The 26578-nt window shown below is 48.9% G+C and overlaps 2 protein-coding genes across 3 annotated transcripts in view; one reads left to right on the forward strand and one right to left on the reverse strand.

Moving 5' to 3' along the window:
• Positions 1-1575: 1575 nt before the first annotated feature.
• LOC144686899 (uncharacterized) lies at positions 1576-7276 on the reverse strand. The gene is made up of 3 exons (XM_078552727.1): positions 6951-7276; positions 4077-4296; positions 1576-2193 (listed from the first exon to the last, which is right to left on the reverse strand). The coding sequence occupies exons 1-3, from the start codon at positions 6982-6984 to the stop codon at positions 2052-2054; spliced, it is 396 nt and encodes a 131-aa protein (XP_078408853.1). The 5' UTR covers positions 6985-7276; the 3' UTR covers positions 1576-2051.
• A 53-nt stretch (positions 7277-7329) lies between these two features.
• Positions 7330-26578, forward strand: part of aamp (angio-associated, migratory cell protein) — a 29818-nt gene continuing 10569 nt past the window's right edge. Inside the window, exons 1-8 of one of the 2 annotated variants that reach the window (XM_078552725.1) lie at positions 7330-7565; positions 8508-8624; positions 10875-10994; positions 16584-16723; positions 19087-19231; positions 19640-19723; positions 21426-21541; positions 25032-25144. In XM_078552725.1, coding sequence (XP_078408851.1) covers positions 7460-7565; positions 8508-8624; positions 10875-10994; positions 16584-16723; positions 19087-19231; positions 19640-19723; positions 21426-21541; positions 25032-25144 — 941 coding nt within the window. In that variant the 5' untranslated portion in view covers positions 7330-7459. The remainder of the gene's footprint in view (positions 7566-8507; positions 8625-10874; positions 10995-16583; positions 16724-19086; positions 19232-19639; positions 19724-21425; positions 21542-25031; positions 25145-26578) is intronic. The other variant, XM_078552726.1, reaches the window with a different exon arrangement.

The following is a 26578-nucleotide window of genomic DNA, read 5'->3' on the forward strand; positions in this document are numbered from 1 at the left end:
TGGGCCCTGACAATATTCCGGCAACAGTACTGAAGACTTGTGCTCCAGAACTTGCCGCACCCCTAGCCAAGCTGTTCGAGTACACCTAGAACACTGGCATCTACCTGGCAATGTGGAAACTTGCCCAGGTATGGCCTGTACACACAAAAAAACCCAAATCTAATTGCCGCCCCATCAATCCACTCTCAAATCATCAGTAAAGTGATGGAAGGGGTAATCAACAGTGCTTTATTCAGCAATGACCTGCTCACTGATGCCCAGTTTGGATTCCACCAGGGCCACTCAGCTCCTGGCCTCATTACAGCCTTGGTTCAAACATGGACAAGAGAGCTGAACTCCCGAGGTGAGGTGAGAGTGACTGCCCTTGACATCAAGGATGCATTTGACCGAGTGTGGCATTAAGGACCCCAAGTAAAACTGGAGTCGATGGGAATCGGGAAAATTCTCTGCTGGTTGCAGTCACCAAGGAAGATGGTTGTGGTTGTTGGAGATAATCATCTCAATCCTAGGACATCACTGCAGGAGTTCCTCAGGGTAGTGTCCTTGGCCCAACCATCTTCAGCTGCTTCATCAATGACCTTCCTCCCATCATAAGGTCAGAAGTGGGGATGTTTGCTGATGATTGCACAATGTTCAGCACCTTTCGCGACTCCTCAGATACTGAAGCAATCACATTCCAAATGCAGCAAGACCTGGACAATATCCAGGCTTGGGCCGATAACCAACAAGTAATATTCACACCACACAAGTGTCAGGCAATGCCCATCTTCAACAAGGGAGAATCCAACCATCACCCTTTGATATTCAATGGCATTACCATCACTGAATCCCCCACTATCAATATCCTGGGGTTACCATTGACCAGAAACTGAACTGGACCAGCCATAAAAATACTGTGGCTACAAAAGCAGGTAAGAGTTTGAGAATTTTGCAGAGACTAACTCACTCCTGACTCCCCGAAGCCTGTCCACCATCTACAAGGCACAAGTCAAGAGTTTGATGGAATACTCTCCACTTGCCTGGACAAGTGCAGTTCCAACAACACCCAAGAAGCTTGATACCATCCAGGACAAAGCAGCCACTTGATTGACATCCAATCCGCTACTTGCAACATCCACCCCCTCTAGTACTGACGCACAGTAGCAGCAGTGTGTGTACCATCTACAAGATGCACTGCAGAAACTCAGCAAGGCTCCTTTGACAGCACCTTCCAAACCCACGACCACAACCACCTAGAAGGACAAGGGCAGCAGACACATGGGTAAAACCACCACCTCAAGTTCCCCTCCAAGTTACTCACCATCCCGATTTGGAAATATATCACCGTTCCTTCACTGTCGCTGGGTCAAAATCCTGGAACTCCCTCCCTAACAGCACTGTGGGTGTACCTACACCACATGGGCTGCAGCGGTTCAAGAAGGCAGCTCACCACCACCTTCTCAAGGGCAATTAGGGATGGGCAATAAATGCTGGCCCAGCCAGCGACACCCACATCCCATGAAAAAATAAATAAAAAGCTGTTACACAAAAACTGTGAAACTGTGACACGAGTAGTAAGGGAACTATGAATGTGAATCAAATCATAGACGATACTTTTATTATATTTATACTTTTGTAAAACCAAGCGAAGTCTGAGACAGTGCAGGCAATGTACAATCATCAAATAAACAGGCCTCTTGTCTTGTGCAATTATACAGAAATCAGATGTTCTGACAGACTGCATAGAGAGGCACAAAGTCTCACTCTCTCACCCCCCTTCCCAACCTCCCATTCCAGGCGCATTCTCAGGATGTGGAACAGACTCCCAGAAAACTAAAGGCACAAGCTGATGGTTCGTCGATTTAGTTCCTCCAAAAAAAACACAGCAGCTCAGTTGTCCATTGGGAAACATCAGGTTAGATGCCGGAGAGAGACTGAGGGGTTGAAGCACTCCCAGAGAGTGACCAACGGGAAATGCAATGTTCTGGGGCTTTCGAGTGTCATATGGGGTTTAACAGTCTGTCGACCACGCATCGTGAGGTTATGATCTGCCCTTCACACTCCTCCAGGTCTCACTGGTAGCGATCACTCTGGTAATCTCCCTCGTTGGCATTCTTCATCCTCTGCCTGACCTTCAGCTGCTTCAGACGATTCTTGTCCACCTCTCGTTTGGTGAGGAGGAAGGTGATGATTCCAGATGGTAAACCAATTAACCTGCAGGAAACATGACCAGGGGAATGGTGAGGATTTACTGGAACTTGTCTGCAGTACAGATGGAGACAAAATAAAACCCAAGCAAATAGGGTTACATCAAATAGCGAAGCCTCGATAGACTATCAGTGACAGACCCCTTGACAGTGCAGCCTTGTCGCTGTGTGACTGACTGACCGCTCGATAGTGCGGCCCTGTCTCTGTGTCACTGATTGACCCCTCGATAGTGCAGTCCTGTCACTGTATCACTGACTGACCCCTCGATAGTGCAGTCCTGTCAGTGTCACTGACTGACCCTTCGATAGTGCGGCCCTGTCTCTGTATCACTGACTGACCCCTCGATAGTGCAGTCCTGTCACTGTGTCACTGACTGACCCCTCGATAGTGCGGCCCTGTCACTGTGTCACTGACTGACCCCTCGATAGTGCAGTCCTGTCACTGTCTGACCTCGATAATGCAGTCCTGTCACTGTGTCACTGACTGACCCCTCGATTGACACAGTGGCAGGACTGTGCTCTGACTGACCCCTCAGAAACACTGAAAATAGAAGCAGGACTAGGTCATTCGGCCGTTCGAGCCTGCCTCATCATTCAATATGATCATGGCTGATCCTCTATCTCAATGCCGTACTCCCGCTCTTTCCCCATACCCCTTGATAGTGTGGCCCTGTCACTGTGTCACTGACTGACCCCTCGATAGTGCGGCCCTGTCACTGTGTCACTGACTGACCCCTCCAGTCACAAAAACATCGAACAACAATTACCCTTTGCTTTCTGCCACATTTGTCAGTTTTTGGCCAATTTGGCACTTTGTCTTTGATCACTTGAGATTTGAATTTCCTGTCCAGTCTGCCATGTGGAACTGTCTTAAAAGCCTTGCTAAAATCCACACAGACAACTTCAAACCCACTATCCTCATCTTTTCCTTTATTATTTTATGGGATGTGGGTGTCGCTGTCTCGGCATTTATTACCCATCCCTAACTGAGAAACTGGTGGTGAGCTGCCTTCTTGAACCGCTGCAATCCGTGTGGTATAGGTACACCCACAGTGCTACTAGGGAGGGAGTTCCAGGATTTTGCCCCAGTGACAGTGAAGGAACGGAGATATATTTCCAATCTTGTTAACTCCTCAAACTGTTAATCAAGTTAGCCAGATACAACCTTCCCTTAGCAAATCCACGCTGACTGATTAATCTGTGTCTTTTTAACTCGTGATTTATCCTGTCCCTCAGAATATTTTCTAATAATTTTCCCACCACCGCTCAGTCTATCCTTTCCTCCCTTTTTAAACAATGTTGACTGTCCCCCAGTTCTCTGGCAACTGTAGCCAGATAGGATTGGAAAATGATGGTCAGGGTCTCCGCTATTTCTTCCTGTGCTTCCCTCAGTAGCCTGGGATACACTTCATCCAGGAATGGGGATTTATCCACTTTCAAAGATGCTAAATCCCTTAATACTTCCTCCATCACTACGATTTACACGTCCAATACGTCACACTTCTTAATAGTAACATCTGTACCATTTCCCTCGTTTGTGAAAACAGATCCTCTTTCAAAGATCTAGCAAAGGCCGATGTGCTCTAAGTTTCAATGAATGCCTCCCGCTGACCCAATATCCCCCCCCGATGTAAATCTTGCAGCCACAGTCATCGGGGATCTGCCTCGTAGTGGATTATTCCCCTCCTTTAGTCTGTGATACTGAGGGTAAGTGTAATGCTTTTAATGTTGCCTTGGTTTGGATGAACTAATTCAGTCTATGAGTAAATAACAGAGTCCGTCCCAGTCAGTGCAACACCCAGCGAACTGGATGGACATCAGTGTTTTCAGATCACAGATGATCAGAACTGGTCTCTCCTCCTCTGGTGCCAACTTTTTTCCCATTCTTACCAGGCCAGGCCAATCTTTCCCATCGGATTCTTGGCCTTCCGTTGTGGAATGTATTCTGGGCGCCGTGGATTGTCTTCCGATCGTAATACTGGTCTGTTGCTGTGGTTACAGTGGATGGATTTAATGTTGTGTTGTACGACCGGTGCCACTTGACTATGGACTGGCAGGACATTAGCGGGGGCGCGGTCTGCCAGTTTGGCCAGGCAGCAGTCCCAAAACCCTGCGGAAAAAAGCAAAACGGGATGTGGTCACTGCAGAAAGATGAACGATGAGAGAGTTTGTCACAGGCAATAACCCCTCTTGACATGAGACATTGATGCAATCGGTCACCAGTGTCACACCCTCTCTCTCTCTCTCTCTCCCCCTCCTCCCCTACCAACTCTGTGCTGGATTACAACCTCACAGAAACAGCAGACCGGCCAGCACCTTGCTTGGCCAGCCAGTATTCAGGTGTGCACCTCCACAGTGATACTTAGCTGGCTACTCAACTGTGGGGGCCACAACCAAGGACACACAATTGACATTCCCTCGCTCTCTTAGACACTCTCACTATCATCACTGGATAGTTCTCAGGAGCAGTGAATCCAACTGCGCTATCCCTACGGAGAGTTTGTGTGTGATGGGAACATATTAATCGGTTCCAGTTAGACACACAGGGGATCTGGATTCTGGTCATTCATTCAGCTCCTTAACATTCTACATTCATCATGTCAGCTCTGCAATTCCTAATGCTGGACCATAAAATCTTATTACCCGAAAGAAATTTATAGAATCACTTACAGTACAGAAGGAGGCCATTCAGCCATCAATGTCCCTGCCAGCTCTCTGTAGAGCAATCCAGTCAGCCCCACTCATCTCCTGCAACTCCGCAAGTTTATTTCCTTCAAATGCCCATCCAATTTTCTTCTGAAATAATTGTCTCTGCTTTCACCACCCTCGTGGGCAGAGAGTTGCAGGTTATGACCACGTGTTGCGCAAAAAATTCATCCTCACATCCCCACCGTATGTCTGACCTAAAATCTTAAATCTGTCTCCCCTAGTCCTTGTACCATCAGCTAAAGGGAACAGCTTTTCTTTGTCTACCTTATCTAAACCTGTCATAATCTTATACAAAATTAAAAACAAAATGCTGGAAGTACTCAGCAGGTCTGGCACCATCAGTGGGGAGAGAAACAGAACTAACGTTTCAAATCGATGACCTTTCATCAGATCTGCATAATAATGTACATCTCCATCAGAAGATATGGTGCAGCGGTGGCTCAGTTGGTACCACTCTTACCTCTAAGTCACAAGATTTTGGTTCCAAGTCCCCCTCCAGGCTGTTAATGTTGAATTTGTGTTGCAATAAAACGCATGCTTTAAGTTTAATTAAACACAAGTCCCAAATTGGGGAGGGATTAGGGAATCATTGCGAGAGCATATAAACCAGTTCACAGTGGAGGTCTGGGAGAGTCTGTGACTTGGCTTTTTTTGAAGTAAACGTTTTAAGGTGCAGGCCAGCTTCAGACTCATTCTTCCTCAACGTACAATTATTGGAATTAACACACGGCTTCAGCACATAAAATCAAGGCTTATACTGCAGTACCGAGGGAGCGCTGCGCTGTGGGAGGGTGGGCGCCGCGCTGTGGGAGGGTGGGCGCCGCGCTGTGGGAGGGTGGGCGCTGTGGGAGGGTGGGCGCTGTGGGAGGGTGGGCGCCGAGGGAGAGCCGCGCTGTGGGAGGGTGGGTGCCGAGGGGGCGCCGCACTGTGGGAGGGTGGGCGCCGAGGGAGCGCCGCACTGTGGGAGGGTGGGCGCCGCGCTGTGGGAGGGTGGGCGCCGAGGGAGCGCCGCACTGTGGGAGGGTGGGAGCCGAGGGAGCGCCGCACTGTGGGAGGGTAGGCGCCGAGGGAGCGCCGCGCTGTGGGAGGGTGGGCGCCGCGCTGTGGGAGGGTGGGCGCCGCGCTGTGGGAGGGTGGGCGCCGCGCTGTGGGAGGGTGGGCGCCGAGGGAGAGCCGCGCTGTGGGAGGGTGGGCGCCGCGCTGTGGGAGGGTGGGCGCCGCGCTGTGGGAGGGTGGGCGCCGCGCTGTGGGAGGGTGGGCGCCGCGCTGTGGGAGGGTGGGCGCCGCGCTGTGGGAGGGTGGGCGCCGCGCTGTGGGAGGGTGGGCGCCGCGCTGTGGGAGGGTGGGCGCCGCGCTGTGGGAGGGTGGGCGCCGCGCTGTGGGAGGGTGGGCGCCGCGCTGTGGGAGGGTGGGCGCCGCGCTGTGGGAGGGTGGGCGCCGCGCTGTGGGAGGGTGGGCGCCGAGGGAGCGCCGCGCTGTGGGAGGGTGGGCGCCGCGCTGTGGGAGGGTGGGCGCTGTGGGAGGGTGGGCGCTGTGGGAGGGTGGGCGCTGTGGGAGGGTGGGCGCCGTGCTGTGGGAGGGTGGGCGCCGCGCTGTGGGAGGGTGGGCGCTGTGGGAGGGTGGGCGCCGCGCTGTGGGAGGATGGGCGCCGCGCTGTGGGAGGGTGGGTGCTGTGGGAGGGTGGGCGCCGTGCTGTGGGAGGGTGGGCGCTGTGGGAGGGTGGGCGCCGCGCTGTGGGAGGGTGGGCGCTGTGGGAGGGTGGGCGCCGTGCTGTGGGAGGGTGGGCGCTGTGGGAGGGTGGGCGCCGTGCTGTGGGAGGGTGGGCGCTGTGGGAGGGTGGGCGCCGAGGGAGCGCCGCGCTGTCGGAGATGCTGTCTTTCGGATGAGATGTTAAACTAATGCTCCATTTGCTCTTTCCCCACACGGATGCTGCTGCTATTTCCAATATTATTGCTTTTCACTCCCCTCAATCTCCTTTGTCCTAAAATGAATCCAGGCTGTTTCCTTCGGGAGCCTCCTTGCTCTAAAAGTCAGTATAGGAAGGTCAGGATTTACCTCTGCCCCAGGACCTCCAGCCGGCCGCCATCATGGTCCTCCACTGTCCCAGAATGCAGCAGTCGCTCACTCCGGCGCATGCGCGTCACAACCGAGCGGAGCTAACGGGAACGGCAATTGGTAAACACAGTTCAAAATAGTTGATGAGCCGGTATCTCTTTTTTTTTCTCCAGGAGAACCGCAGGCAGGAATGATCCGGGAGCAGGACGTGGCTCTTGGAGACCGTCGGGGTGAGGTAAATCTTTCCAGGCGGTGTGGGACTACAACACCCAGAGATCTGTGCGGTAGTAACGTCACTGCGTCGGACGTCCCGCCTCATTGTTGGTGTGCGACGCCGGCGCCTTGCTCTGAATTGGCTTATCTTGCCGTCAATCAGGGGCCTGTTTCTGGTGAGGGCGGGAGGTTCGGCCTTGGCCAGGCGCTTGCGTGAAGTGGGCCTGGTTAGCGAAACCGGGTTAAGTCAGTTAGTTGGTGTAACTAGTTAGTACAAACCAGGGGCCGGAGGGAGGATGGCGGAGCAAGAGCTGAGGCCCCAGCTGGAATTGCACGAAGGCGAGGAGATTGTGGAAGTGATCGAACTGAACCCGAACCAGGAGACGGCGGAGAAAGAAGAAGGTGGGGGAGGGGCATGGATCCGTTGGGGGGTGGGGGCGGGGCATGGATCCGTTGGGGGGTGGGGGTGGGGGCGGGGCATGGATCCGTTGGGGGGGGTGGGGGCGGGGCATGGATCCGTTGGGGGGTGGGGGCGGGGCATGGATCCGTTGGGGGGTGGGGGCGGGGCATGGATCCGTTGGGGGGTGGGGGCGGGGCATGGATCCGTTGGGGGGTGGGGGCGGGGCATGGATCCGTTGGGGGGTGGGGGCGGGGCATGGATCCGTTGGGGGGTGGGGGCGGGGCATGGATCCGTTGGGGGGTGGGGGCGGGGCATGGATCCGTTGGGGGGTGGGGGCGGGGCATGGATCCGTTGGGGGGTGGGGGCGGGGCATGGATCCGTTGGGGGGGCGGGGGCGGGGCATGGATCCGTTGGGGGGGCGGGGGCGGGGCATGGATCCGTTGGGGGGCGGGGCATGGATCGGGGGGTGGGGGGGATGGGGGTGGGGGAGGGGCATGGATCGGGGGTGGGGGTGGGGGAGGGGCATGGATCGGGGGTGGGGGAGGGGCATGGATCGGGGGTGGGGGTGGGGGAGGGGCATGGATCGGGGGTGGGGGTGGGGGAGGGGCATGGATCGGGGGTGGGGGAGGGGCATGGATCGGGGGTGGGGGGGGCATGGATCGGGGGTGGGGGGGGCATGGATCGGGGGTGGGGGGGCATGGATCGGGGGTGAGGGGGGCATGGATCGGGTGTGGGGGGGGGTCATGGATCTGGGCGGTCCATTGAGAATGGGGGTCAGGATTGCTGTCAGAACAAAGGAAAATGCCCACCCCCACCAACCATTTCCTGCTGCCCCCCCTGTATAATTCCTAGAGAGGACTGATGTGGAGTGTGATGTGTTGAGATGTGAATCAGGCACACTGACTGACTTGCTTTGACCTTTTTTAATCACTCTCTCTGGCCAGATGACCTGAGCAATGAGGTGGAGGATGATGAAGATGATGGGGGATGGGAGACGGAGGAAGATGAGACCATGGAGGTGGTACGAGACGACAGTGATCTGACTTTCTCCAGGCACACAAGTAACTGAAATGTTTTATGTGGGACGCTGGAGCTGCTCACTTGGGGTTGGGAGGGGTTGGTAACTTTGGCAGGGACTCCGTTCGGGGTGCAGCATTTCTGGTACTCTAAGTAGGTGAATCTCACTCTGATAGTGAGCCACACAGACCAGGAAATTGAGTTTCTTCGGGCTGCATTCAGCATCATTGCCGTCAGCACCTCTTGGTTAATCCCTACAAACATACAAATTAGGAGTAGGCCACTCGGCCTCTCGAGCCTGCTCCACCATTCAATAAGATCATGGCTGATCTGATTGTAATCTCAACTCCACATTCCTACTTACCCACTATAACCTTTCACCCCCTTGTTAGTCAAGAATCTATGTAGCTGTGTCTTAAAAATATTCAAACACTCTGCTTCCACCGCCTTTTGAGGAAGAGAGTTCCAAAGACTCATGACCCTCTGAGAGAAAAAAATTCCCCTCGTCTGTCTTAAATGAGCGACCCCTTATTTTTAAACAGTGGCCCCTAGTTCTAGATTCTTCCAGAAGAGGAAACATTTTTTCCATCCTGTCAAGACCCCTCAGGATCTTAAATATTTCAATTAAGTTGCCCCTTACTCTTCTAAACTCCAGCGGATACAAACCTAGCCTGATCAACCTTTCCTCATAAGACAACCTGCCCATTAGAACAGTACACCACTGCTTCACATGCCCATGGCAAAGAGTTAAAACCTTCAGTTGCCTCTGTGGACCTTCTGACTTCTCACAAGCCTTTATACTGCTTTGGCTCGGCTTCCTGCAGCTTGGAGCCTTTCCCTGCCCCTCACTCTTAACTTCACTTAACAGGACCCTTTCCCAGGTTCCTGTCCTTCCTTTGGCTAGAAGATCTGCTTGGCACTTTCTCCTGTTCCAGCCCCCTGGATTCTTGGGGATTTGGGACTGACTATATGTCCCCTTTGCTCTACTTGCCACCTGTCAGCTACTTGCAACCAACTTTAGCTTGGAACTGGCTATCTGAGCCTTCTAGGCTGCTTCTGCTTGGCAGCTGTCGTCAAAACTGCAGTTGCTTCTGTGTGTGTGTCTGTGGGAGGCACCTGCCTCTCTGGACCCCTGTTGCTAGGCAACAGCCCAGATTTTCTACTCTTGTGTTATGCTGAGTTTTTCCAGCATTTTCTGTTTTTATATCCCTTTTTGTAGCCTCCTTGCATCCTTTTCACAACTTACTTTTCTACATCTTTGACATCAGCAAATTTAGCAACTATACCATCAGTCCCTTCATCTAAGTCATTTATATAAATTGTAAAAAGTTGAGGCCCCAGCACTGATCTCTGTAGCACACCATTAGTTACACCCTGCCAACCAGAAAAAGACACATTTATGGCTACTCTCTGTTTCCTGTTAGCCAGCCAATTTTCTATCCATGCCATATGTTACCCCCTATACCATGAGCTTCTATTTTCCGCAATAACCTTTGATGTGGCACCTTATCAAGTGCCTTCTGGAAATCTAAGTACAGTACATCCACCTTTTATCCACAGCACATGTGACTCCTTCAAAGAACTATAAATTGGTTAAACATGATTTTCCTTTCACAAAGCCATGCTGACTCTGCCCGATTGCCTTGAATTTTTCTCAGTGCCCTGCCATAACATTTTTAGTAATAGCTTCCAACATTTCCCCTGTGACAGATGTTAAGCTAACTGGCCTGTAGTTTCCTGCCGAATTCAGCAGGATTCCTACTCCTGTTCATTACCCGGTGGCTTCTCCCAAGAATTAGGAGCAGGAGTAGGTCATTTGACCCATCAAGCCTGCTCCCTAGTTTGATAAGACCATGGTTGATCTGATTGTGGCCTTAACTCCACTTTGTCTGTCTCCCATAACCCTTGACTCCCTTGTCAGTCAACAGTCTGTCTAACTCAGCCTTGAATATATTCAATGATCCAGCCTCCATTGCTGCCTGGGGAAGAGAATTCTACAGGTTATTCAGTAACTTCCACAGACAATTCCTCATAGGCCTTTTGGATGCTGGATAAAAGTGGAATCTGATTTAACTGTGATGCTGTTCAGAATTCACTAGCCCATTGTCTGGGCTCAAACTCAAATCATGGTCACTCGAGCGAGAACCACAGAACGATCTGTGTCTGTGGAATTTGATTCCCACTGAGCAGCCTGTGCTGTTCAGCAGGAGCGGAGAATTGGTGGGAGGAATGTGGGGACTCAAACAGTAAAATGGTTGAGCTGCTGTTGAATGACACACTCTTGTTCTTTCTAGAGGCTGTATTCTGCTTGAGTTTGGATCCTAAGACCAACTCTATGGCAGTGACTGGCGGTGAGGATGATATGGCATTTGTGTGGAGGGTGACTGATGGTGAAGTGCTGCTACAATGTACAGGTAACTCGCTCATTGAGATTACAAACTGGTTCAGACCACACAATGCCAGAATGGTATAGTTCATTGTCTGACAGGGTAGGGAAGCAGATGCAGCAGTATCGTAGGAGCTGGATAAATACTTGAAAAGGAAAGGTTTGCAGGACTATGGAGAAGGAATTAGTTAGATCACTCTGTCAAAGAACCAGCCCAGGCACAATGGGATGAAGGGGCTCATTTTGTGCTGTAAGATTAGATGATTCTGTATTGAGAAACTACCTTACAATCTGTAACATATTTATCACCCATCTTGTTTGATAATTGGTACAAGCAAACAAATGCCTTATTATCCCTAGACCAATACATAAAAATTAAGATTGGGATTCAGCTGTGGCTCACAATCTCTCTCTTTTCTCTCTCTCCCTCTCTCTTGCTTTTGCTCTCGCTCTCTCTGTCTCACACACACACACACACACACACATCTGAGTCATAAGCTCTTGGGTTCAGATGCCACTCCCAGAATGTCAAATCCAGACTGATGCTCCAGTGACAGTACTGAGGGAGTGCTGCACTGTCGGAGGGTCAGTACTGAGGGAGAACTGCACTTTTGTGGGGGCAGGGCTGTGGGAGCGCTGCACTGTCGCAGGAGCAGGGCTGTGGGAGCGCTGCACTGTCACAGGAGCAGGGCTGTGGGAGCACTGCACTGTTGCAGGAGCAGGGCTGTGGGAGCGCTGCACTGTCACAGGAGCAGGGCTGTAGGAGCGCTGCACTGTCGCAGGAGCAGGGCTGTGGGAGTGCTGCACTGTCGCAGGAGCAGGGCTGTGAGAGCGCTGCACTGTCGCAGGAGCAGGGCTGTGGGAGAACTGCACTGTCGCAAGAGCAGGGCTGTGGGAGAACTGCACTGTCGCAAGAGCAGGGCTGTGGGAGAACTGCACTGTCGCAGGAGCAGGGCTGTGGGAGAACTGCACTGTCGCAAGAGCAGGGCTGTGGGAGAACTGCACTGTCGCAGGAGCAGGGCTGTGGGAGAACTGCACTCGCAGGAGCAGGGCTGTGGGAGAACTGCACTGTCGCAGGGGCAGGGCTGTGGGAGAACTGCACTGTCGCAGGAGCAGGGCTGTGGGAGAACTGCACTGTTGCGGGTGCAGGGCTGTGGGAGCGCTGCACTGTCGCAGGAGCAGGGCTGTGGGAGCGCTGCACTGTCGCAGGAGCAGGGCTGTGGGAGAACTGCACTGTCGCAGGAGCAGGGCTGTGAGAGCGCTGCACTGTCGCAGGAGCAGGGCTGTGGGAGAACTGCACTGTTGCGGGTGCAGGGCTGTGGGAGCGCTGCACTGTCACAGGAGCAGGGCTGTGGGAGAACTGCACTGTTGCGGGTGCAGGGCCGTGGGAGCGCTGCACTGTCACAGGAGCAGGGCTGTGGGAGCGCTGCACTGTCGCAGGAGCAGGGCTGTGAGAGCGCTGCACTGTCACAGGAGCAGGGCTGTGGGAGAACTGCACTGTTGCGGGTGCAGGGCTGTGGGAGAACTGCACTGTTGCGGGTGCAGGGCTGTGGGAGAACTGCACTGTCGCAGGAGTAGGGCTGTGGGAGAACTGCACTGTTGCGGGTGCAGGGCTGTGGGAGAACTGCACTGTCGCAGGAGTAGGGCTGTGGGAGAACTGCACTGTCGCAGGAGCAGGGCTGTGGGAGAACTGCACTGTTGTGGGAGCAGAGCTATGGGATCGATGCCGTCTTTCAGATGGGACATTAAACTGAGGCTTGTCTGCCTTTTCCGGTATTTGAAATAGTGGCTGTGGGATCTTTTGCAAAGAAGAGAAGGGGAATTTTCTCCTGTGTCTTTGACCAATATTTATCCCTCAGCCAACCTCCGCAAAATAGATTATCTGATCATTGGCTGAGTGTGGCATCTTGTGCTCCGATTGGTCACCGTGTTTCCTATATTTGAACAGTGATTATATTTCAAAAGTAGTTGATTGGCTGTAAAGCACTTTGGGAGTCCAGAGTTTGTGTAAGGTGTTATAGAAATGCAGATTTTTTTTTCCCATCAGCTTGAAGTGCTGGGGACCATAGTCATTAAATCAGTTTGAGTGGAAATTGCAGTGATAATCTTCCAGTCTTAAACACAGGGGTGGTGCCAGAGGACTGGAGAATTGCGAATGCTACACCCTTGTTCAAAAAGGGGTGCAAGGATAAAGCAGGCAACTACAGGCCAGTCAGTTTGACCTCAGTGGTATGGAAACTTCTGGAAACTATAAAATCAATAGTCATTTAGACAAGTGCAGGATAATTAAGGAAAGCCAGCTTGGATTCGTTAAGGGGAAATCATGTTTAACTAACCTGCTGGAGTTTTTTGAAGAGGTCACAGAGAAGGTTGAAAAGGGAAACGTTGTTGATGTGGTGTATATGGATTTTCAAAAGGCATTTGATACAGTGCCATACAACAGATTTGTGAGCAAAATTCTAGGCCATGAAATAAAAGGGAAAGTAGGCACTTAGATAAGAAATTGACTGAGTGACAGAAAACAGAGAGCAGTGATAAATGGTTGTTTTTCAGTTTGGAGGAAGGTTTGTAGTTGAGTTCCCCAGGGGTCAGTGTTGGGACCCTTGCTCTTCCTGATATATATTAATGACCTAGACTGTGGTGTGCAAGGCATGATTTCAAAATTTGCAGATGATAAGAAGATGAGAAATGTTGTCAACTGTGATGCGGATAGTCTTAAGCTTCAAAAGGACATAAGACATGTTGGTGAATTGGGCAGACAAGTGGCAGATGAAGTTCAATGCCGATTAGTGTGAGGTGATTCATTTTGGTAGGAAGAAGATGGCGAGACAGTATAAAATAAAGGGAGAGACTAAAGGAGGTGCTGGAACAGAGGGACCTCGATGTACAAGTACATAGGTCATTGAAGCTGGTAGGGCATGTAGAGAGAGCAGTTAATAAAGCACATAGTCTCTTAGGCTTTATTAATAGGGGCATTGAGTACAAGAGTAAGGAGATCATGTTGAACTTGTATAAGGTTAGGCCTCACCCTGGAGTACTGTGTCCAGTTCTGGGCGCCATACTTGAGGAAGGATGTGAAGGCATTGGGGAGAGTACAGAGGAGATTCACAAGAATAATTCCAAGGATAAAGAACTGTAGCTATGAGGATAGATTGGAGAGGTTGGGATTGTTTTCCTTGGAGAAAAGAAGGCAGAGAGGAGACTTGATAGAGGTATTCTAGATCCTGACGGGTATGGACAGGGTAAATAGTGAGAAACTGTTCCCACTCAAGGGAGCATCAAGAATTAGAGGGCACATTCAAAATAATTGGCAAAAGGAGTAAATGTGATGTGAGGAAAAATTTTTTCACCCAGAGCGGGGTTGGAGTCTGGAATGAACTTCCTGAAAGGGTGGTGGAGGCAGGTTCGATCAAGGTATTCAAAAGGGAAATGGATTGCTACCTGAAAAGAGAGAATGTGAAAGTCTTTTTTTATATTCATTCATGGGATGTGGGCTTCGCTGGCTGGGCCAGCATTTATTGCCCATCCCCAGTTGCCCTTGAGAAGGTGGTGGTGAGCTGCCTTCTTGAACCACTGCAGTCCATGTGGTGTAGGTACACCCACAGTGCTGTTAGGGAGGGAGTTCCAGGATTTCGACCCAGCGACAGTGAAGGAACGGTGATGTATTTCCAAGTCAGGGTGGTGAGTGACTTGGAGGGGAACTTCCAGGTGGTGGTGTTCCAGGGATAAGGCAGGGGAGTGGGACTAGTTGGAGTGCTCTTTCAGGGAGCCAGTGCAGACTCAATAGGCCGAATGGCTTCCTTCTGCACTGTAAAAGATTCTGAGTCAAGTGAGGCGCAGGATGAAGGTGAATTGCCTTTAATATATTGGTGGCTTCACGGTTTTACTGCTCATTAAGCTCACGGGCTGCCCTGTGCACCTGTTGAAAAACATTAGAAGGCTGTTTAACTTACATTGTGAAGGAGAAGCTTGTATTATAGGATGGAATCATTTGAATAAATTTCCACCATAGTAATACTGACTGCGCTGCGATTGTACTGTTGACAAACGACGAACAAGGGAAATAGCTAAAATGAGCAGGATTTTGTTTTCTTAAGTCTTGTGCTTGATTATGTGAGATTGATCAGGCAGAACATTTGTAGATGAAGTGAATGCGATGAGTCTGACCTGGAAACCACTGCTTTGGAACTCAGTAAGTCTGAGATTTATTCCAGTAAAGTAAAGTTTATACATTGAACACAGTCGATATAATTTCTGCCTTGCAGACTCAGAGGTATCAAAAGATTTATTCTTTTTCACGTGTGGCCGACGACATGCTTGAAAGAAATGTAATCAGTAAAACTATGCTGTTCCACTATTAAAATATTGCTGTGGTGTGACAAGCTTCAACTAATGTTAAGTTGATTAACGTAAAAGTTCTCTTTTCTTGCTCTGTCATCAATTTAGCATCCTAGATGACAGTAGTGACGTCACTTTCGCTGTTTCATTGGCTATAAAGCACTTTGGATGACTGAGTGGGGATAAATGCTCTAATAGAAGTGGGAATTCTTTCTTTTGTCATTTTAAAAATCTTGTGCCTGCATGACCCCACAAACTTTGTCCATCATATTTTCTCTGTCCATGTTTATCATGGAAATTGCTTATTTAAATATCTGTAATTATAGCTTCCCGACACTGGAGACACTGGTCAGTGTCATTCCTGTGTGATCCATTTATAATATTATCCCGTTATAAGAAGCACCAATGCGTTACTTTAAAATGGGGGTTCCGTTACATCTGCAGTCCCTCGTCCAGTGATTTTCCCACCCTCTTAATGCAGCTTAACCTGAATACCACACGTGGTCGTAACTCCCTGTACATCGTGCAGTCCAGGTGGTGGAGGGTCCACCAGCTTCTAAATGATTGACAATAGCTTGGTTTCCTTTACTCAGGTTACGCAAAGTGGTGATCCGTTTTATTCTTTTTAGTATTCAAGATAAATTCACCTAAATGAGAAGGAAAGTTTAAGGAGACTTGAGGGTTAGTTTTTTTTTTAAAGAGATTTTGGGCTGGGTCTGAAAACCTTTCACCAGTCAGAAGAATATGAAAGAACTTATTGCTACCCACATCGGCAGCTGATTGAAACTCACTGCAGTGTCACACACGAGATTCTTCACTTCTACATGAAGCAGATAGCATGCTTTTGTTGTTGAAAATCAAAATTGAAAGATTTTACTTGAAATCGCTGTATGGCTCACTGGAGCTCTGCAAGCTGCTTTTTTCTCGGCTTCTCTTCAATTTACTATTTGTGTCAGTGTTCTAGTGTGGAATTATTACCACAAAGCCTAGCTGGACACACCATAGTTGGCCACAGTACCCTGAACTTCAGGACTGGCATGGGAAGAAACCAGGGTAGTGCTCCTCCGAGCTGCCCAGTCTCTACCGCTGGAAACTGTGGGGGGAGGACAGCATGTAACTCGACTGAGCAGCCACACCTCCTGTTGAATAACTGCCTGTTCACTGTCAAGGCTCCTGCAGGCAGTGTAGCTCCTCGAGCAAGTACCAGAGACCTGCTAGTGCCGGCACTAGTATTTGGGGTGATGCTATTTGACCTGGACTCCGTTTCTCTCTTATTTAGGCCACAAAGATTCTGTCATCTCAGCCTCCTTCAGTCACGATTCTGCTCTGGTTGTTACGGGAGACATGAGTGGCCTGATCAAAGTCTGGAAGGTTGAAACCAAGGAAGAAGTCTGGTCATTTGAAGTCGGTGACCTGCAGGTGAGGGCAGTGACCATGGTGACGGTACCTAGCCGGCAGACCCTGACATGAGGCCAGTTTCTCTAGACTCCAGTCTCAGGGATTATCTGGAATATTTTTCCCATGGGGAAAGGGTCAAGTAGCACTTGCACCTCTGCCATGGACGCTAACACAACTCAGAACAATGAGAGAGTGTAGAAGGAACTTTACTCTGTATCTAATCCCGTGCTGTATCTGTCCTGAGAGTGATAGGAACAGTGTAGAGGGAGTTTTACTCCGTATCTAACCCCGTGCTGTACCTGCCCTGGGAGTGTTTAATGGGAACAGTATAGAGGAAGCTTTACTCTGTATCCAACCACGTGCTGTACCTGCCCTGGGAGTGTTTGGTGGGACAATTTACAGAATCTCACAGTGCAGAAGAGGCCCTTTGGCCCATTGAGTCTGCACCGACACGTGAGAAACACCTGACCTACCTACCTAACCCCATTTACCAGCACTTGGCCCATAGCCTTGAATGTTATGACGTGCCAAGTGCTCATCCAGGTACTTTTTAAAAGATGTGAGGCAACCCGCCTCCACCACCCTCCCAGGCAGCGCATTCCAGACCGTCACCACTCTCTAGGTAAAAATGTTTCTCCTTACATCCCCCCTAAACCTCCTGCCCCTCACCTTGAACTTATGTCCCCTCGTGACTGACCCTTCCACTAAGGGGAACAGCTGCTCCCTATCCACCCTGTCCATGCCCCTCATAATCTTGTACACCTCGATCAGGTCGCCCCTCAGTCTTCTCTGCTCCAATGAAAACAACCTAAGTCTTTCCAACCTCTCTTCATAACTTAAATGTTTTATCCCAGGCAACATCCTGGTGAATCTCCTCTGTACCCCTCCAGTGCAATCACATTCTTCCTATAATGTGGCGACTAGAACTGCACACAGTACTCCAGCTGTGGCCTCACCAAGATTCTATACAACTCCAACATGATCTCCCTACTTTTGTAATCTATGCCTCGTTTGATAAAGGAAGTGTCCCAAATGCCTTTTTCACCACCCCACTAACATGCCCCTCTGCCTTCAGAGATCTATGGACACACACGCCAAGGTCCCTTTGTTCCTCAGAACTTCCTAGTGTCATGCCGTTCTTTGAATACTTCCTTGTCAAATTACTCCTTCCAAAGTGTATCACCTCACACTTCTCAGGGTTAAATTCCATCTGCCCATTTGACCATCCCATCTATATCTTCCTGTAGCTCAAGACACTCAACCTCACTGTTAACCACTCAGCCAATCTTTGTGTCATCCGCAAACTTACTAATCCTCCCCTCCACAAAGTCATTTATGTCGCTTATATAAATGACGAATAATAGAGGACCCAGCACAGATCCCTGTGCTACGCCACTGGACACAGGCTTCCAGCCACTAAAGCAGCCTTCTGTCATCACCCTCTGTCCCCTGCAACTAAGCCAATTTTGAATCCACCTTATCAAATTACCCTGTATCCCATGTGCATTTGCCTTCTTTATAAGTCTCCCATGTGGGACCTTGTCAAAGGCTTTGCTGAAATCCATATCAACTACAACAACTGCACTACCCTCATCTACACACCTGGTCACCTCCTCAAAAAATTCTGTCAAATTTGTTAGGCATGACCTCCCTCTGACAAAGCCATGCTGACTATCCTTGATCAAACCTTGCCTCTTCAAGTGGAGATAGATACTCTCCTTCAGAATTTTCTCCAATAGTTTCCCTACCACTGACGTGAGACTCAATGGCCTGTAGTTCCCTGGCTTATCTCTACAACCCTTCTTAAATAGCGGAACCACATTAGCTGTTCTCCAGTCCTCTGGCACCTCCCCCGTGGCCAGAGAGGAATTCAAAAAATTTTTTAATTTAGAGGGAGCTTTACTCTGTATCTAACCCCGTGCTGTACCTGTCCTGGGAGTGTTTGATGGAGACAGTGTAGAGGGAGCTTTACTCTGTATCTAACCCTGTGCTGTACCTGTCCTGGGAGTGTTTGATGGGACAGTGAAGAGGGAGTTTTACTCTGTATCTAACCTTGTGCTGTACCTGTCCTGGGAGTGTTTGATGGGACAGTGAAGAGGGAGCTTTACTCTGTATCTAACCTTGTGCTGTACCTGTCCTGGGAGTGTTTGATGGGACAGTGAAGAGGAATCTAATCTGTGCTGTTGTCTGTTCTGAAACTGTCACTGTATAGCACTAGGGTAGGGTACTGGTGGGAGCAATTTGAGGGGATGAATTTAGTGGATGGCACAGCATTTATGTGCATTTTCTTCAGTGGATTTTATTTTTTCCACATGGGCCAAAATGCAGTAAATGAAGCTGAGATAGACTGGCATTTTTCAATCTTTTGCTTTCTGTTTGTACAGTGGGTAGAGTGGCACCCCTGTGCCCATGTGCTGCTGGCTGGCACGGACGAGGGGAGCTGTTGGATGTGGAAAATCCCCAGCGGGGATTGCAAAACCTTCGCAGGCACTGGCTGCCAAGCAACCTGCGGCAAGATCCTCCCTGATGGTAAGGCCTTGGGATGGAGGTTGGGTTGGGGGTGGGGGTGTGGGTCGGCTTGGGTGGATGGGGTTTGCGATGGAGGTGTAGATTGGGATGAAAGGTGCTTTGCATTGGGGTGATGATTTTGTGTTTCCTCTGATCCTATCTGGGGTTTTCTTCCAGGTAAGCAGGGGTTGATAATATAAGAAATAGGAAGAGGAGTAAACCATATGGCCCCTTGAGCCTGCTTCACCATTCAGCACGGTCATGACTAATCTTCTGCCTTGACTCCACTTTCCCGCCCACTCCCCATATTCCTTGGTTCCCTGAGAGACCATAAATCTCTCTGTCCCATCCTTAAATATATTTAATGATGGAGGATCCACAGGCCAGTGGGGTAGAGAATTCCAAAGTTTTGCTGTTTTGTGTCCCCAGGTTACCGAGCGGTCGTTGGCTATGAAGATGGGACAGTGAGGATCTGGGATCTGAAGCAAGGGTCACAGCTTCACGTCATGAAAGGTAACGTAGCAGGAGAGAGCAAACCAGTGAGTAGGTCAGCTCTATTGTTTCAACTTCCTGCATTGATGTAAAACAAATATAACATGACCACTAAAAACAAGAGACAGAGTAACAACCCTGGCCTGTGCACTCTGGCCCTTATGACAACTGTGCCAATTTTCTGTATTATTTGAAGATAACTCCCAGAATTTCAGGGGTGCTAGAGGGTGGGGTAGAGTCCCACAGTTTGAGGGGAGAGTGAGGGAGGGGTAGAGTCCCACAGTTTGAGGGGAGAGTGAGGGAGGGGTAGAGTCCCACAGTTTGAGGGGAGAGTGAGGGAGGGGTAGAGTCCCACAGTTTGAGGGGAGAGTGAGGGAGGGGTAGAGTCCCACGGTTTGAGGGGAGAGTGAGGGAGGAGAGGAGTCCTATAGTTTGAGGGAGGGTGCGAGGGAGGTGTGAAGTCCCACGGTTTTTGGGAGGGAGTGAGGGACTGGAGGAGTCCCACAGTTTTAGGGGAGAATGAGCCTATCAGTAGATGCAGAAGGACTAAAGATTGAGCCATCAATTTGGGAGGCGAGAAGCTGTTTAAACCTGAAAAATTGAACCGTATCTTTGGAGAGTTAGTAGAAAGGAGATTTTTATTGTCCTACTAAGTTATTGGAAGGAGTCTGGGACGAAGTGATTCAGCCATCACTGAGAGACAACTGGGAACTGCGAGAATGAGGGAAGGTCATAAACATTGAATGGGATCAACGGTGAGGGAGCTGGATAATGACTAGAGAAGGGGAGTCTTATATATGAGGGAACTGAGTCTAGAGGACAGACCCTGGGGGAAAGGACCAAGAGAATTGGTGGCCAATTTCATCAACAAGAGAACCAGTTTCACACTAAGCTTGATAACCATGCCTGCAGCAATTATAGGAGACCATGTAATGGCAGCTTGTTTAGAAGCCAGGAGTGCCATATCACCTCAAACACAGTTTTCTGTCCCAAGCACAGTTTACCCCTGCTGAGCCAAAGATGTTTTTTGTTCAAGATTATCCAGTAATTCTAATGAAACAATTTGAATGAATCAGCAGTGGGAGCTTTTCCACAGAAGCTGACCACAGTAAACTAAGAGATAAAGGAAGATTACTGGAGCAGTCTAATTGGGGACAGTCCATGATCAGAGGGTTTTGCTCTAGCTTTGTGACATTTCACTGTTGCCTAGCAATTCCACTCTGGGCTTTGCTTTTTAAATTGAGAAATATGAATGATAAACTGAACCCAAAACCACCACCAGGAGTATGATGTAAGGTAAATGGAGAAGCACTGGTTAAGTTGAGCCTAATCTTGGCTGTAGACTATTGGAGGAAGGTGGAGAGAGGGGGTAGTCCTGGCTGTAAGATAAGTCGAGATAAAGAGACAGTGCATTCGGTTCTGACTTCACAGAAAAGCAGCCGGGAGAAGGAGGAGTGCATCAGACAGGGTATCTTAGTGGGAATTGGAGGAAAATTCAAAGGTGCCCTTTCCACACTAATGTTGATAAAGCGGAGAGGTTAGAGGTGAGAGAAGTAGTTCCTGTACTCTTTTAAGTGTTTGCATTTACATTTTTCCATTTTGCAGTTCTGACTAAATCTCTCCTGGCCCCCCTGCTTCACTCCTGAGGGAGATCTGATTCAATGGGAGGCAGATGCCCGAGTATATCTTGACTCTCGTGCTTTGTTTGTGCCTCTGTCCCTAGGTCAGGATAGTCACCAGGGTCCCCTGACCTGCCTCGCCGCCAATGACACCGGGAGCCTGGTCCTGACTGGCTCTGTCGACTGCACAGCCAAACTTCTCAACCCACTCACAGGCAAGGTAATCAGTCATCTCGAGTTTTCCCTAGACTAAATTGGACTGCTCTTTCAAAGAGCCAGCACAGGCATGATGGGCCAAATGGCATCTTTCTGTGCTGTAGGATTCCACGATTCTAATAGGCTTGACCACTTTATCCGAGAAAAGAGAAAGCTAAGAGTGAACTGAATGAGACCTTTTAACGTTAAATGGTTTGATAGCGTGGACAGAGAAAGTGTTTCGGCTTGTTGGGTAGTCAAAAACGCGAGGCTGTAAATATAAAATAGTCACTTATAAATCCAATAGCAAATGTAGAATTGGCAAACACAGGGAGCAATTGAGTCATAGGTACATTTAAGGGGAAATTAGATAAGCACATGAGGGAGAAAGGAATAGACAGATCTCTTAAAGGGGTTGGATGAAGAAGGGTGGGAGGAGGTTTGATTGGAGCATAAATGTGACATAGACCAGTTGGGCTGAATGGCCTGTTTCTGTGCTGTAAATTTTAAGTAATTCACTGATTGTGGAGCTATAGTGAAATTCTTCCTTTTTCAAGGTTGAATGATGATATCGGAATATTCCTTGGTTCCCCCTGCCCTGCTGCTGACAGCATTGTGAGTTAAATTAGGTTGAGTTGGCTACAGAAGCAGCTGTTCTGTCAACCGTATTGAATTGGGTAAAACTCCATTTTATACACTTGGGCCTTTTTATTCCTTTTCTCTTTAGTGGTTATTTTTCATTTTTGTCCAACCGTTTTCATTCAAGGTGATACAAACCCAACAACCAGTCAAGTACCAGATAAATATATGGATAAAGAACTTGCATTTATCTAGTGCCTCATCACAGTTGGGATGCAGTGGCATGCTTCACATCTGAAGAACTATTTCTGAATGGCAGCCACCGTTGTTCTGTGGGAAATGTAGCAGCCAATTTGTGCAAAGCAAGATCCACACAGAGTCTCGGGCACCCCAGCCTGTGAGAGGTCGTAAAGTGATATCCTCTGGTACCAGGTGATGATCAGTAGCACCTCCCAAACCCCAGGACACTGCGACCAATTGTGCCACACTGTCTTAATGTCACCTCAGCATTGAACTTGGATCCTCTGGACTCTCTGCCTCACTGCTATGTTGATTGGCACCTTTTCTCAATAGGCTATCAGCAGAGCTGACTGTATAAAGAATGAGATGTCCATTTTGGTTTAATTTTCAACCCTTTTGATGGGAGTTTTGCACATTACATTAAACACTATCACATCTTGTGTTTGTTCTTGAATTTGTAGTGAGCTTTGAATCCAGCAGGGTACATTAGCTTATGACAGGGCTGAATGGATTTGATAACTGCTGCAATGGAACCGAGTTAGGTTATTTGAATGGTATATTAAAATACGTTGGGGAAGAAATAGAGGCACAATTCCATTTCTTTGAAAAAGGGAATAGTGCTAGAGGATTGGCATATAACTCTTAAGTGAACCCTGTGTTTAAAAAGGGAGATTGAACCAGTCGAGGGAACTACAGACCAGTTAGCTCAACGTAAGTGATGGGAAAGATAATGGAACTTTTACTTAAAGGTATAGTGGAGAAACACCCAGAAACCAAAAATCTAATGAAGAGTAGTCAACTGGGATTCCAAAAAGGGAGGTCATGCTTCAGCAACCTTATTGAACTCTTTGAAGAAGAACCATAGTAGAAGTGGTAATGTTGTCAATGTGTGTTGTCAAGAGCTCTGAAGAAGAGTCATACGGACTCAAAATGTTAACTAATTTCTTTCTCCACAGATACTGCCAGATCTGCTGAGTTTTTCCAGCATCCGTAGTATTTTGCTTTTATCTCAGAGTTAAGGGTGTTTAATCACACTGGTGGAAAGTGAGAAGTGGTGCTCAGACCATTGCTGTTCACCATTTATAGAAACCATATTCCTCTTCTGGGGAAACTAAAACTAATGCTCATAAATCTGCTGGTCACCAATAAGGAATTCAGGAGAACCTTCTTTACCCAGAGAGTGGTGAGAATGTAGAACTCAGTATTACAGGGAGAGTAGTTGAGGTGAATAGCATAAATACATTTAAGGGGGGAAGCTAGATAAACACATGAGGGAGAGAGGAATGGAAGGATGTGATAGGGTGAGATGAAGTAGAGTGGGCGAAGGCCCTTGTGGAGCATAAACACTAGCATGGACCTTTTGGGCTGAATGGACTGTTTCTGTGTTGTGCATTTTCTGTAAATGTAGTAAAGTGATGATTATTAGTGGGGAAGGGGAGTTGCAGCCAGAGCGTATTCCTGCCTGTTCAATCAAAACGGTTTGAAACTCTTAGATTTGCTCATAACTTAAGCTATCTATATATCTCAACAACAACTTCCATTTATATAGCACCTTTAACACTGAGACAGCCTAAGGTGCTACAGAGAGATGCAAGGAGAAAATGGATGCTTAACCAATGAAAGAAAAGTTACAAGGATGACTGTATGTGTGGTGAGAGAGATGGTTTTTAAGGAGGGCTGCAGAGGTGGGAGTTCAAGGAGGGAATTCCAGAGTTCCCTCTTGTTTCGCACGGTATGTTTTCTAGCTTGGCTGTGTCCTTGGAGCCTGCACCCATTGAGCGATCCAGTGGCCCCATGCTCTGAGCGGAGGGCTGGAGTCCTGGGATGTGTTACCCTGGACTGTCAGCTTGAACTAGAGAGCTCAAGGGTGAGTGGGACTTGAAACCAGAGCTGTCTGACCCTAAACAAAGTGGGTGGAATCTTGAGGAGGTGGGTGAGGGTCTCCGGCCGCTGGCTGGAAAGCCGGCGAAACCACTGCGTCCCCTCTTTCTGGGAAGGCCTGCCACAACCTGTGCCAATCAGGCACTTGACAGGCCAGTGGCGGGCCTTTCCCTGCGATTAAGGACCCTGGGTGCTGAAATCCCGCCCACCAGAGGCTGACAGCCAGTCAGAAGCTGGCAGCTCTTGTGTACTCAGCAGTCTCACCAAGCAAGCGGTGGCTGCTGGTACTACACCCACCAGGCCTCAGATTGAGGAGGGACCCAGGCACAAGTAGGTGACGGGAAGGGGGTTGGGGGTGGTGGGTGTTCAGCAGCAAGGGCAGGGGGATGGCTTATAGCGAGTCCCCCACTTCCCAGTGCTGTGTCCCTCAATCAGACACTGAGGGCCTTTGAATGCAGGTTCCCTCATTTGCTTTGTGAGCCGGCCAGGATTTCCTTTTCTGCTTCCCGCATGGCGAGTCCACTGTCCGCCACTGGATTAATACCAGCGTCGATGAGGCCTTTAAGTCGGCATTAAATGCCAGCTTAAAGGCCTCAGTTGGCAGTGGGGCAGGAAGGTCATCCACGGACCTGATTGGGGTGGAGGCAGGGAAGGTAATGGGATCCCTGCCCACCACCTTCCCACCTGATTAAATGCCCCCCTCCTCCACCACCAAACTAACGACGGGGGACGGCACAAGACCCCTAGTGTGTACAAACGTTTTTTTTGTTGTTATTTCATAATTAGCTTAAAGCTAACTGACCCTTTCTCCACAGGTAGTTGCAGTCTTTTCAGTCCCAAACAGCACAAAAGAATGTGTGGCAAAAGAGCAGATGGAGGATACTGACTCCAACTCCAACTCTGTTGAGACAGTGGGATTCTGCAGGGTGTAAGTCTAATCTTTGTCTGTCTGATGTTGTTACCTGATGATTTATCAGCTTTCAGTTTTGATTAGTGAGCATAGGGGATGGTAGCATAGTGGCAATGTTACTGGGCTGGTGAGCTAGATGCCTGGACTAATGCTCCATACATGAGTTCAAACCCCACCACCGTAGCTGGGGAATTTAAATTCAATTAATTAAGAAACCTGAAATTCTAAAAAAACAAAGCTCATCTCAGTAAAGACAATCATGAAACTATTATAAAAACCCATCTGGTTCACTAATGTCCTTCGGGCAAAGAAATTTATGGGGAGGTGGTGGCATAGTGTTATTGTCAATGGACTAGTAATCCAGAGGCCCAGGCTAATACTCTGGGGACATGGGTTCAAATCCCACCATGGCAGCTGGTGGAATTTAAATTTGATTAATAAGCCTGGAATATAAAGATTGTCACAATTCCTGAGACTATGAAACTATCATCGATTGTTGTGGAAACCCATCTGGCCTACATGTGACTCCAGACTCTCAGCAACATGGTTGACTCTCAACTAGCCTCTGAAATGGCCGAGCAAGCCACTCAGTTCAAGAATGGGCAACATATGCAGACCAATGGGACAAATGTAAGGCTGGCGGTCGAGGGGTGGGATATCCAACGGCCAAGAGGCAGGACATCTGACGTAAGGTTGGGTTAACATGCGGGAGAATGTGAAACTGAATTGAAAACAAATATATACCATACCATTGACCAGTTAATGGGTGTTGAATGGTTGGTTACTTGAAAAACATTAAGAGTAAACTGTATAGGGTGGTTTTGTGGTTACTTCCCTTCCCTGAAGGACTTTACTGAGCAATAATCTGGTGGTTTTCAGCATAATTTCTGCCTGGTGCCAGCCCACAGAAGCAAATTACAGAATTCAATTTCGTAACCTGCCGCTGTGGGATTTCAACTAGCAAGGACTTTGTTATTAAGCTAGTAATCTTCACCCTATATACTTGTTAATCTAGTAATCTTCACTCTACGTACTTGTTAATCTAGTGCGAGAATGGCTGTTTTTTAAAAATATTTTTGAGGAATATTGTGTTATTCTGTGAGGAAGGCAGTGTGTCTGTGTGTGTATGTAAATGATTTAATTAAGCTGGGGAAGGTTACTCAAAGACAGGTTGTCTGGGTGGTTTAAGACATGAAAGGAGAGAGGCGTTAGGTTTGTGCATTTGTAATAAGGTATTGCGAGGGGTTGAGGTACAAGTGAATAGGTTGAATCTAACGTTTGCATTTTTAGATAAGTTGAGAGTTTATTTGAATATCAAAGGGAAGTCATAGCGAGAAGAAACATGTTTGCATCTTGCAGGAGTTCCATAGGCAAACAAGAGCGTATATTATATTTTATTGATCTGAAAGCAAATAGAAACATGAAAGATTTTATATTTGGAAGATTTGAGTT

The sequence above is a fragment of the Cetorhinus maximus genome, chromosome 11, assembly GCF_964194155.1.
Source record: "Cetorhinus maximus chromosome 11, sCetMax3.hap1.1, whole genome shotgun sequence".
NCBI classification, from domain to species: domain Eukaryota; kingdom Metazoa; phylum Chordata; class Chondrichthyes; order Lamniformes; family Cetorhinidae; genus Cetorhinus; species Cetorhinus maximus.